The sequence below is a fragment of the Medicago truncatula genome, chromosome 5, assembly GCF_003473485.1.
Source record: "Medicago truncatula cultivar Jemalong A17 chromosome 5, MtrunA17r5.0-ANR, whole genome shotgun sequence".
In the NCBI taxonomy this organism is placed as follows: domain Eukaryota; kingdom Viridiplantae; phylum Streptophyta; class Magnoliopsida; order Fabales; family Fabaceae; genus Medicago; species Medicago truncatula.
Genome location: NC_053046.1, coordinates 33,903,114 through 33,916,335, shown reverse-complemented (window position 1 = coordinate 33,916,335; position 13,222 = coordinate 33,903,114). Strand labels below are relative to the sequence as shown.

The window sequence follows — 13,222 nt, the reverse complement described above, 5'->3', positions numbered from 1 at the left end:
TGATTGTGTCAAAAAGTTTAAATGACAATTTAATTCATATAAAAGTACTGTTTAGTTACAATTTAATTCATATTTTGCAATAATATTTTGCAAACCTGGTATACAATATTTTTTACTCTAAAAATTATTTTGCAATAATATTTTTGACTCTAAATTGCAGTTTTAGTTACAATTATTTTTTTCAATTGCCAAAGATGCATAAACTAACTTCTTATTATAATCAAAAGACTAAATAAAACAATATTTTATTCTAGCTTTTAAAATGTTATTTTAATATTATTATCTTCATGACAGAGGATAGAGACACATGTTAGTATGATCTTTATATTTAACATTGATACTTCAAATCGAAAACATGTTTAGTGCAATATTAATTATTAAATAGTGTGCAACACATACTATCCTATATGATAAAAAAAATTAAGGAAAAGAATACAGTGCAAAAACATCATTTTGTATTTCTAATATTTTAACCATGTTTACATTCGAGCAACACGACAATCATCAATACTTCATTACTTTTATTTTATCAAATTATTATTTATGTCTACATGTTAACGCTAGTATCTTATGTCTATTTTTTTTGGTGAAGTCTTATGTCCATGCTTATGTTGATATATAGTTGTTGTATTGCATGCATGTAGAGGTAGGAAGAAAGAATGGTCCTTCAACATCGTTTAAGAAACTAAAAGACCGAAGATAACAACCTAGTTCGTGATGCAAGAGTTCTAAGAAATATATTGTCTGCATGCAATTCTTCTTTTTCGTATTTTGTTGGTTTCAATGATCTTAGTAATAGAGGGCCAGGAACCATTGATCAGCTGATCAATCATCACCATCCATATCAATATCGTGGAAACATAAACACCACGGCTACTAATGGTGAATCGTCCATCATGGGCATAGATACCATGTCATTCTCCTCCTTATATCCAACTATTGGAGGACAAATTGGAGCTAAACCTACTGCACCTCATGTTGGATATAATTATCAAAGAAGTGGGTTCAGCTCGAGCTGCAGTAGGTCCAGCTCCAGGTTGTGCTCCGATAGTGGATATAAGGAGGAGAATGACTTGTTATCTATGACCAGGATGGATGATACACCATAAATAGTCATGGTGTTTGTGTTTCCACGATATTGATGTGGATGTCGACGATTGATTAGATGAGCAGTGGTTTCTGATCCTCTACTATTGAGATTGTTGAAACCATTAGATTATTGAAACCAATAGAAAATGAAGAAGAAGAAGAAGAATTAGATTCAACCAACATATTTCTCATAGCTCTAGCATCACGAACTAGTTTGTTATCTTCAGTCTTCCAGTTTCCCAAACGATGTTGATGAGCCATCATTTCTTCCTACATGTATGCACGCAATAACAACAACTATATATTAACATAAACATAGACATAAGACTTCACAAGAAAAATAAACATAAGATACTAGTGTTAACATGTAGACATCAATAATAATTTGATAAAATAAAAGTAATTGGATATAGATGATTGTCGTGTTGCTGGAATGTAAACATAGTTAAAATGTTAGAAATATAAAATGATGCTTTTGCACTCTATTCTTTTGCTTTTTATTTTTATTTTTTATCATATGAGATAGTATGTGTTGCACACTATATTTAATAGTTAATATCACAATAAACATGTTTTGGATATGAAGTATGAATGCTATTTAAACTGTTTAAAACAGTCAAAGTTCGAAATGCTGACGGATGATGTTTGCTTTGCATTCATGTTTCCTCATAAAAAAAAGATTGCATACTTATTGTTATATATAAACACATAGGAGATATTTTTTTTTTTTTTGAGGGGAAAAGTATTAATGCATTTCATTATAAACCAAGTCATAGATACAAGGCGGTACATCAACATAAGTTTGGGAGCTAGCTTCCAACAGGGCCGCGTGAGCTAACTCGTGAGCAACCCTATTTGCTTGCCTCCAACAATACTCTACCTTAGAGTCATGAAAATAATTAGTGAACATTAGCCTACAATGACTAATAATACTACCTAGATCAGTAGCATGATTGGCTACCTCATGAAACTCATCCACAGCAACCTTAGAATCTAGGCAGAAATCAACAGAATCTAAATGCAATGCTGCTACCCTTGAATTGCATGATCAAGGCCAAGCGCTTCACCAATGTCTACTGCACAATATGACTGAAATGACAGAGTTCGAGCTTGCACAAAACCTCCTGCAGAGTCACGTATACACATGCCGATGCCGACTTTGTTAGCAGAGGAGGAAAAGGATGCATCCATATTACACTTGAACCGTCCTGGATTCGGCCGCTGCCATTCAACATTGCTGCTACTGCTCACGGTGACAGCAGAAGAGTGCAGCAACATGCCATTATTACGCATCTGTTGTGACAGATTCCAGTCCTCCAACACCTGTTTTGCACGCGCTAAAACCTGGGCTGATGACTCATTATGCTGCTGCCAAAGCTTCAAATTGCGGCGTTTCCATAGACTTCATAAATGCATCGCTAGCAGGCTACACTTAGAGCTCGGAACTTTCTGTATAAGCTGGAACACAACACCATCGACACTTGCACACTCCACAACTGCGTGATGCACAAAACCCCACAAGTGAGCCGCTTGCCAGACCTGTCTTTCCCTTGAGCACATAAACAGAGTGTGTATCGAGTCCTCCTCGCCATCATTACAAAGGACACAATGAACAGGACAAGCTAATCCACGAATAACAAGACGTGCTCGCGTGGGGAGACAACCACGACAAACTCTCCAAACAAGGTTCTTGACCTTTGGTGGCACTTTCATCTTCCAAATAGAGGACCAAGGACCCGGTCGATATAAGTGTGCAGCCACTTTGATGAATTCTGTGTAAATACGGTAAGCACTACGCACTGAATATTGCCCATTACGCTCACAACTCCAGCTAAGAGCATCAGATAGAACTTGGGGAAACAACAGCGTACGTAGGATCGCATCTGTTGTGGAATCATCAAACAGATGAGATATGAGGTCTTGTCGCCATGCCTTCGTACTCGGATCAATTAAATCACTGATAGAACCTGTGCGGAACTGAGCTCCACCAGTGTTTAGAGACGTGATGCAACCCCCATTAACAAGCCAGGGATGATTCATCAAGGGAATGGAGGAGCCCGTACCAATACACCAACGAGCACCCTGGCGGATCAGTCTTTGGACACTGTGAATACTGCGCCAAATGTAACTAGGATTTGCCCCTATAGACGCCCGTAGATAATCAGACCGGGGAAAGTAACGAGCCTTAAATAACCGGGAGACAAGACTACCAACCTCAGTCTGAAACTGCCAGGCCTGCTTACCCAACATCGCCGCGTTAAAAGAAGCAAGATCTTTAAAACCCATACCTCCATAATTTTTGTGAACCGAAAGCTCATAGGAGATATGTTTGTCTATGTGTAAAATTTCAACCGCACATATAATTAATCTTTTTTGATAAACACAAGTATAAACGATCAGATTAAGTATAAGAGCACGCGAGCATAAAATTTCGAACATATACAATGTATGTGTTAATATAAGAGAATTAAATTTATTTTCACATAGTATAAAATCCCAAATTCAAAAACATCAAAATCATACAAACAAACTAAATTCATATTTTTAAATAAAATTTTGCAGAAAAATGTATAATATTATAAGGATCTCTCCCAAAAAAATTTAGAATATTTTACCAAAACATGAATTAAATATGAATTTTTATATTTTTGGAGGTAAAAAATTCATATTTAATTCATCTTTTGTTAAAAAAATTCTATTTTTTTTGGAGTGATTTTTACAATAATCAATAAATTTATGCATAATTTCATTAAAAAATAAAAAAATCTACTTAAAAATAGGGACCAAAAGTAGTGATTGAAAATTTTATAAGGACTAAAAGTTGAAGGAAAATTTTAAAGGAACTAAAACAAAAAGTTGGTATATTTATAGGAACCAAAAACATATTTTACTCTATAATATATTGCATAAAAGAGAAAAGTGACTAAATAAGCAAATATCCCATAAAAATGTAAAATCTTACGAATACATTCGAAATTTTAAAAAAAGTTCAATTGGTATCCTCTCTCATTTTCTTACGTTAGTCAACATGACGTGGTTGTTGACTGTCTACGTGATACAACCACGTGGTTTGACACGTCATGCCATGTCGTGGATGTTTGATTCGTCCTTAACATAATATATTATATAAAAGAGAAAAGTGACTAAATAAGCAAATATCCAAAAAAAAATGTAAAATCTTACAAATACCCGAAATTTGAAAAAAAAAAAGGTCAATTGATCTCCTCTGTCATTTTCTTGCGTTAGTCAACATGGCATGGTTGTTAATTGTCAACCTGACACAACCATGTGGTTTGACACGTCATGTCACGTCGTGGATGTTTAATACGTCCTTAACAACAAAACAAATGTTTGTCAAGCATTAATTTTTGAGTTTTCTTCTGTATATATAAAAGAAAAATCTCAAAAGAGACCATAAAAAATTTGTTTGTCAAATGGACCAATTTATTTGATTATTACCAATCTTAAAAGACATTTTGCACATAATATAAAATACTGATTTTGTTTTTTTAAAACTCATAGTGAAAAAAAGCGTATATATCCCCTTTTTTTCTACTTCTTTGGTTTCAACATGCATCGTTTATTTACCATAGTCTCTTCAATTTCTTTAAGTAAATGCCAAGATCATTTTATTTATTTTTCTTAGTTAAACAACCTAATTTTTTTTTTAATATTGTTGATTTCTACTACCTTCGTCTATAATTATAAGACCCTTTTGAAAAAAAATTTGTCCCTTTTTATAAGACCCATTTTCTATTTCCAACTACATTAATTATTTCTTTACATACATGCCCCTATTTAATATACATCTTTTTCTTCAATCAGCAATAAATAGAATGTTGAAAACATAAGTCAACCCTCTTTCTTAAAGGACAAAATTGTAAAAATAATAGTAATTACAAACATATTTAATACAAATATCCATTATCTTAATTCTGGTTTTTTTTTTTTCTGAATGTCATTGCCTAAATATTTATTGTTCTAAAAAAAAAAAAAAAGAGAAGGAAAAGAAAAAGAAAATTCCCGTTATTTTTTTAAAAGGACCTTATAATTAAGGAAGGAGGTAGTAGTACCATTGGTCATAATAATTTAGTTAAGGCATGGAAACGAAAAGGAGTTGTAGAAGTTGAAAAAACAATTCATCATGTAACTTGTAAATTTCCTATGGCTATGAAAGTAGTACCTCATTAAGTACTCTATATATTCCTTTAATTAAACATGTACCACTTGTATTAATGATCATAAATTTATCTCAACTTCGCATTAGTAGTTTTTCTTTTGTGGGATAGGAAACAGTGCATGAAGCTAATTAACCTTTCGTATTCTTTGATATCATATCATATCATATATATATCGTATGTAGTAGCTTGAACTCTACTTTGTACTAGTGTCTGTTTTTCTTCATTGCTTCGTAGAGTGAGAACTTTAGCATGTACCTTTTCAATATCTTCTATCTTATTTCTTCTTCTTTATAAGGCATGAAGAAAATGACAAAATACTTCTGGTTTTCAACCATGCTACTACGATAAAAAATCTACTTGAAATATTGATATATTATATATAATTTTTTTGGTTCTTGTACTTGAACTGTTCAACCATGCTACTATGTCATTGATTTTGGTTTAAGTGTATGAATTATTTGATGATAAACACTGATTTTTTGTTTTGTTTCTTAATGATTGCTTTATAGTTGAGAAAGAGGTAATCAATATTTTTAAAGGATGTGGAAAAGTAATAGTAGCCATGCAAGGAATGATGATGATGACGAGGATGCAGCTCTTGGATTTTTGGATATTGTATTCTCATGGTCTATCAAAGATGTTCTCAACCAAAATATCTATAGAAACAAGGTTCTTTTCTCATAGCCCTTTCAACTCTAACAATGAAAATTTGCAATTGTCACTTGAAAAAGATTTGGTTTTGGACAAACATGAATCTGCACTAATAATATAGTTTTAGAATTAAAATTCATTTTTATTTTATGTAACCTTTAATGGTTGAACAAACATGAATTTTCTTTTATTTAAGAATTCAAATTAATGTTTTAAAAATTGAACCGAATTGTACACTTCAACCGATTGAACCTTGGACCTGCACTATCTATGGTTCAGCTATATGAGCGGTTTGATTGAGGTTTTACCGTCTTATTTTGAACTGCTTAAAGCAGTTGAACACGACAGTAGTTCAAACACTTATATTGTTTTCGTAGAAAGGCTACAAAGAACACTCTTGGTTTAGTTTGAACTACATTTACTAGTCAATTCTATCCATGTTTTATATTTTTGGTGAAAAATTAATTTATGTCTATAAAAGTATGTATGAAAAGAACATTTATATAAAGAATTACTTAATTGAAGTTAATCAAGTTATTTAGTAGTTATGGATTTTTTTCTCTCAGGTGAAGAAAATTCCTGAGACCTTTAATTCACCAACAGATTACAAGAACTCCTTCATTCCTCCATTGCTGGAGGAAACACACTCTGACTTATATTCAAACTTGTTAGGAGTGTCTCATGCTCCTTTTTGTGAAGTCTTGAAAGTTGAAAGAGAAAGCAAGGAATTCAAGCTTCCGAAATCTTTGTTCTATCAGATATCATTGAAGAGTATAACTAATGAAGTGGAAAATGGTGTTCGAAAATATGAACCAGAACCTGGAGATCTCATTGCTTTCACGGATCATAGGCCTAAAAGAGTCAATGATTTGAAAACGCAAAGATGTCCCTACATTATTGCGTATGTTATTGCGCCAAAAGATGATATTTCTGGTGAAATCTTGATATTGTCATCCAAATGCATTTTTGAATCTGACTACAGGAAAGACCATACAAAGAAAATGTATGCAGTTTACCTTATGAACATGACAACAAATGTTCGTATTTGGAAAGGCTTGAATTCACAGACAGAGGGGGAACACCTCGACATTATTAAGAAAGTGTTGCGACCTTGTCTCAATGTAAGAATAACTATATCATTTTTTCTGAATAAGTTACTCCTTTATTTAATATCATATTATGCAATGTAAATGGCACATGCATACTTATGCTTGTAGATAAACTAATCTAAGTCGATCTAATAGGCCGTAAATCCTTATATGCTTTCTTGTTTGGGAACTTTTTCTTTTAAACTTAAGTGCATTGTTTTATTCAAAATTCAATTCTTGAAAAGATTGATAATCCTTCAATGATTATGTAATATACAACTATGAAAACATATTGTATTATTGGTATTTCTGTTTTTGCAGTTTATGAATGTAAAATTTTTGTATGCTTGTTTTGTCTTTCAGAGTGGGGAAAGCTGCAAACTTTGCTTGTCTGGTTCAAACAGTGAAGCTTTTTTAATTAAAGAAGACATAATTCATTCTCAGAATTTGAATGAATCTCAAGAAGATGCTGTTTCAAGTTGTGTTGGTATGATAAACTGTTGTCATGCTAATATCAAACTTATATGGGGACCACCGGGGACAGGGAAAACGAAGACTGTTGCATGCTTGTTGTTTTCTCTATTCAAGTTAAAAACCAGAACACTAACTTGCGCTCCAACAAATACCGCAATTTTGCAAGTGGCAACTAGAATACATAGTTTAGTTATGGATTCAGTTGAGCATGATACATACGGTTTAGGAGACATTGTTCTCTTTGGCAATAATAAGAGAATGAAGTTAGATTCTTATCCAGGTCTTGGAGATATCTTTCTTGATTATCGTGTAAGAAATCTCATGCAGTGCTTTTCTCCATTAACCGGATGGAAGCAGACCTTGGAATCCATGACTCAATTTCTTAAGGATCCCAAAAAAGAATATTTGTCACAGATTGACCACAAGTCGCTTGAGGAATTCGTTAATGAAAAACATTGTCATGTTATATCTGCATATCGTGCATACAAGCGAATCAGTAGGATTGATGATACTATGACACTGGAGGAATATGTGCAGAAGTTGTGGAAAGAGATAGCGGAGGAATATCGATCCGACGAGATTGATAAAGTTGAAAATTTCATGACATTTGAACAATTTGTAAAGAAGAGATTTCGGGAACTAAGTGAGAAGCTCAAGTTCTTGATACAAACCTTGTACACTCACTTGCCTAAATCTTTCATTTCACTTGCAACAGTGAAAAAAATGTTTCGAGGTCTTGAATTGCTAAGGTCCATCGGAGTTTCCTTGCATCAAGCCAAATTCAAGAAAACTCTTGATGATTGTGAGAAAGAAAATATTCCTGCTTGCTTTGAACCGTCAAACTTTGAAATAGACGAGTTCCTAAGATTACTAAGTTTGCTTTCCAATTCAATTTTGCTTCCAGAACTCAATGGAAGAGGTCACATAGAAAAGTTTTGCTTGTCTAATGCATGTCTGATTTTGTGTACAGTGTCTAGTTCTATTAAACTGTACACAGAAGGAATGGCTCACGTGAAATTTTTAGTGATTGATGAAGCAGCACAGCTGAAAGAATGTGAATCCATGATTCCGTTGCAGCTACCGGGTCTTCAACATGGCATTCTTATAGGTGATGAGAAACAACTTCCGGCATTAGTCAAAAGCAAGGTACTTAACTTGATTATTACCTTTTATTCAGGCTTAATTTGTTCAAAAAATTCATAATTGAAGACTGTTGTCTAATGTTTGAAATCATTACTTTTAGATTGCTGATAATTGTGGATTTGGAAGAAGTATGTTTGAGAGATTGGTAATGTTAGGATACAAGAAGCATATGCTTAATGTTCAGTATAGAATGCATCCTGCGATAAGTATGTTTCCTTGCAAAGAGTTCTACGATGAACAAATTTCTGATGCCCCTGTTGTTAAGGATGCAAGCTACAAGAAGAGCTTCTTGGAAGGAGAAATGTATGCTTCATATTCTTTTATTAACATAGCTAAGGGTAAGGAGAAATCCGGTCGAGGGCACAGCTTGAAAAACATGGTTGAAGTTGCTGTCATTTCTGAGATGATTAATAATCTTAAAAAAGGTTGTTTTTCTTTTTCATTTGTGTTAAATGTCATTGATAAGAAATCATCGTCTTTAATATGCATTCTGAATTCATAAGCGTAACATTTATTTTTGTGTTTGGCAGAGTTTAAGAGGACACAGAAGAAAGTTAGTATTGGAATCATATCTCCATATAATGCTCAAGTTTATGAAATCCAAGAGAAAGTTAAGCAGTACACTTCAGTTTCTGATACAGACTTTTCTGTAAGTGTTCGTTCTATTGATGGATTCCAAGGTGGCGAGGAGGATATTATAATAATATCTACTGTGAGATCAAATGGGAGTGGTAATGTCGGTTTTCTTTCAAATAGACAAAGAGCTAATGTTGCGATGACAAGGGCTAGGTATTCATCGAGTTATTTCTGAATCCTCGTGTGTATTTGCAGATTCAAAGTTGGTTGTAAACTGAGTTAATTTTTTGTGCAGATACTGTCTTTGGATATTAGGCAATGCATCTACTTTAGCCAATAGTGATTCTATCTGGAGAAAGTTAATTGTTGATGCTAAGAGAAGAGATTGTTATCATAATGCTGATGATGACAAGAAATTGGCTCGAGTTATTGATGATGTCTTGTTTGAGATTGAACTTCTTGAAGAATCTGAGTCCAAATTTAAGAAACTAAGTCTATGTGAGAAACCAGAAATTGATGGTTCTTCCTCTAGGTAATAAAAATCATATATGTCTTCAAATTCAAATATTCATGCAAGATGTAATAGTTAATTACTCAAATAGTGCCTTCTTTCCATCTAAGTATTTTGTTTTGGGTTAGTGCTAATATGAGAACTATTTATATAAGTTGTAACATTTTTTTATGGCAGGTCAAGGAAACCTAGAGGACCAAGTATGAAGCTGGTGAATCAATTGCGAGGTGTTCGTTCGCTAAGGGAAGACATTGAATCACTGCTGTGAATGACAAAATCATGCACTGTTTCTATGTTTTAAATTTATACACAATGTGTGTTGCAGTGAACAGACATGTGTGTTGCTTTAAGTTTGGAATTTTGTAACTTATTTCAAACATAAATCTTCCTTTCGTTGTTTTTGTGATCCATAGTTTTGCCCTATTTATTATGACAATTGCAAGGTGAGGAATGTTTGCTTCTAAACTTTAAAATGAAGTTCTCAATTTTAAGTACTTGTTTCTATGTTAAAATAAAATGTGAACCTTTTTGGATAGAGTCTTAAACTCACTCCATCGTTGTGTCACTTGAAAAATGTTCCCAGTTTTTTTGAATGATTTCCATTCATGACTCTGAACAAATTCTAATTAGGTCAAGGTAATTAACATTCACAAAATGATTATTTTAAACAATGACGTGAGATGCTATGCTATAAAGTCTAATTTACCTTTCCAATTTTCATGTAGTTAAGGCAATTGTGGTGATCATTTCCAAATTTTTAGTAATTTAAGTAGACGGTTCTTTTTGGACCATGCTAGATGGCCTTGTTAAAAGTGGTAAAATTTAATTTTGGAGTACTTAAAATTATCAATTATTTGATTAAAGATTTGATTATTGTGTTTTTAAAAAAAATGTTGATTATTGTTAGAAAAAATGTTGATTATTGAAGATCAGTTTATTCGCCAAACTTTAGACCCGAGCTCAATTGTTAGAAATCTTTAAGGTTGGATCCACTTTGTGGATTTTTGATTTTGCCCGTTAGGGTTGTTTACTGGATCAGGTTTTATGTCCCCCCACATAACATTTTTTATGAATGGTTTTAACAACTGAATAAGTGCTAAACCTTCCTTAAAAAAAAGTGGTAAACCTAGTTAATTATTTTTAGGAGAGTATAAAAATATGAAATCATATTCTATTTATTGGAAGAAAAAATCACCATGTAATTTTTTTAAATTTAGTTTCCCATAAACGATTTAGGGGTTATTTTGAACAAAATTTAGCACTAGCGTGGTTTGCCTGTAGTGTAACTTCTGTTATTTTATGTTAAAGAAAAAGGGTAATGATAGATATAGCGAACAAGATTTCTTGATACATAAAAAAAGTAATGATTTTATTAAGAATATTTTAAAAATAGAAATCTCTTGTTGCTCGTAGAGATGTGCAAAAGGGGAATTTAGATTGCCATGAGACAACTCATTTTATATATGGTACATTTTTTTTTTTTTTATTACACCTAGAGGTGCTTACAAGTAAATATCTTTAGCATAACATATTTAATTTTAGTTCGAGTCTTTTAACCTTCAATTATTTTTTAATAAAATTATGTTAAATAGTACACGTTAGTTTTTCAATCAAAGAAAAATGTGCAGTTTCTTTGGCTGTATATTCACTTGAAAGTTAGCTCTACTTAAAAGATGAATCCATGATATATACTCATTTCAAAAACCAATTTTGATTTATGTTCAATTCCAAATTATTTTGGAAATCAATATGAATTATATAACTTATGTGAATGAGAATGTAGAAAAAAAGTTATGCAAACAATTTCATCAGAAATTAAATAAATTGATAATACAATACAGTCTACTTGTTCATAAATATGTACCCAAACAAATGGTGCATTATTCCTACATATTACTTTACCATGGTCCAACAATATAAATTTTTTCCTTACTGACATGAAATGTTATAAAAGTAATGGAAAATTAGTTCAAAAAGAATGAATTCTTATGGTTATTCAGTTTGTTATGTTCCTTATTAGATATGTCAAAGGGACAAACACAACACATTTATATACATTTAATATTGATTCAAAGTTTATGATTTATGAAGGGGTGTTACAGCTTTGTAAGTATTAAGAACTATTTAATTGTTTTTAGGAGAGTGCCAGCTTTACACTCTATAAACAGATAAAATTATATTCAACTTTTTACATGCAAATAAGAAAAAATATGACTAAAATTATCAAATTTGTTTATGTGATGAGTACATTTCTTTCCTTATTTCTTGTCGCAACGGTATCTGGTAAGCAATTTTTTCATCCTTTTCAAATTACATTATTTACTTTGTAGTTTGTAAATCATACACAATAGATTTTTAACATTTTTTCCTAATATCATTTTGTCACCTTTTTTCATTTCAGCACATAATCCTTGTAAAACGGTTGTTGATTGTCCACCTCCTCATCCGTATGGTTTTGTTGTTGCTGTTAAGTGTGTTCGTCGCTTGTGTATATATAATGTACATCTTCATACTTGAAAGTTGAATCTATGTATACGAGACTCAAGAGAGTCCAAAAATGCCATGCAGAAAATTATGAGTTCTTGTGCGAGAAATATACCGTACGCTAGAATATTACATAATCTAATCATTTTATTATTGTGTTTGCACCTAATAATTGTTTTTTTTCTTTATATTTTCATGGACTTAGCTACTTCTATTTTGTATCGTTCCCTATGGATATTCACCACCATCATTCCCTCCTCACATAATGGATACGTATATATACTCTATTTTGGACTGATGACTCGCATTCCACTTCTCATCAAAATTAAAACACAATCATTTGTATGGTTTATCCATAATCTCTGCCAGAGATAGCTAGTTGAATGGAATGTTTGGTGTTCATATTGGTGATAAACCCCCTTCTCAAAGTTTGAGCTCTGTTGTTTCATGTTGCCTATGTATAGCTTTCCTGGATCCTCTAAGTTAGGGTAGGGTTCCTGCGGTGAATTCAGATTCAAATCTAAGATCAATAAACTTAGATGTGTGGAGTAAAAGAAAAATAGTAACTAATATAAAAGTAGCTTCAAGCAACAACAACAAACCTAGATCTAATCTAGTAATCAAGTGTAAAAGTACAAACCACATGCAAAAGGAAAAGATAGAAAAGAGAGAAACACCAATTTTTTTCACTCGGTTCAGCCCAAGAATGACCTACGTTTGGAGGAGAGAGATTTATGCACTTCAATATCAATAAGTTCTTTACAAAGAAATACAAAAGAGTTACAAGAAATTAACTTCAACAAACTCTCAAAGAATAAACTTAATTAATTTCTACCCTTTTACCAAATCTCTTTTCGTGGCCAAGAGACTCAATATATTCACTCATACAAGTTGATTACAATTGTTTCCTAACCCAAGAATCTCACCCAAAGACACTTAACTCTTAGCCTCTAAATTCCCTAGAAGTTCCCTCCATTGGTTTCATAAGATTTCCCAAAGATGATGAACAAAGCTCTTTTATAGTG

At 32.4% G+C, this 13,222-nt stretch overlaps 1 protein-coding gene and 1 long non-coding RNA gene across 2 annotated transcripts; both read left to right on the top strand.

The window, feature by feature from the left end:
- Positions 1-5,810: 5,810 nt before the first annotated feature.
- Positions 5,811-9,981, top strand: LOC11432565 (helicase SEN1). The gene is made up of 7 exons (XM_039834733.1): positions 5,811-5,939; positions 6,488-7,042; positions 7,373-8,629; positions 8,727-9,051; positions 9,157-9,415; positions 9,498-9,734; positions 9,891-9,981. Exons 1-7 carry the CDS (start codon positions 5,811-5,813, stop codon positions 9,979-9,981), a joined length of 2,853 nt encoding a protein of 950 aa, XP_039690667.1.
- Positions 9,982-11,857: 1,876 nt separating this feature from the next.
- LOC25494868 (uncharacterized) lies at positions 11,858-12,393 on the top strand. Its single transcript, XR_003012131.2, has 2 exons — positions 11,858-11,996; positions 12,115-12,393. It is a non-coding gene; the product is annotated as an uncharacterized lncRNA (long non-coding RNA).
- The last annotated feature ends 829 nt before the right edge of the window (positions 12,394-13,222 follow it).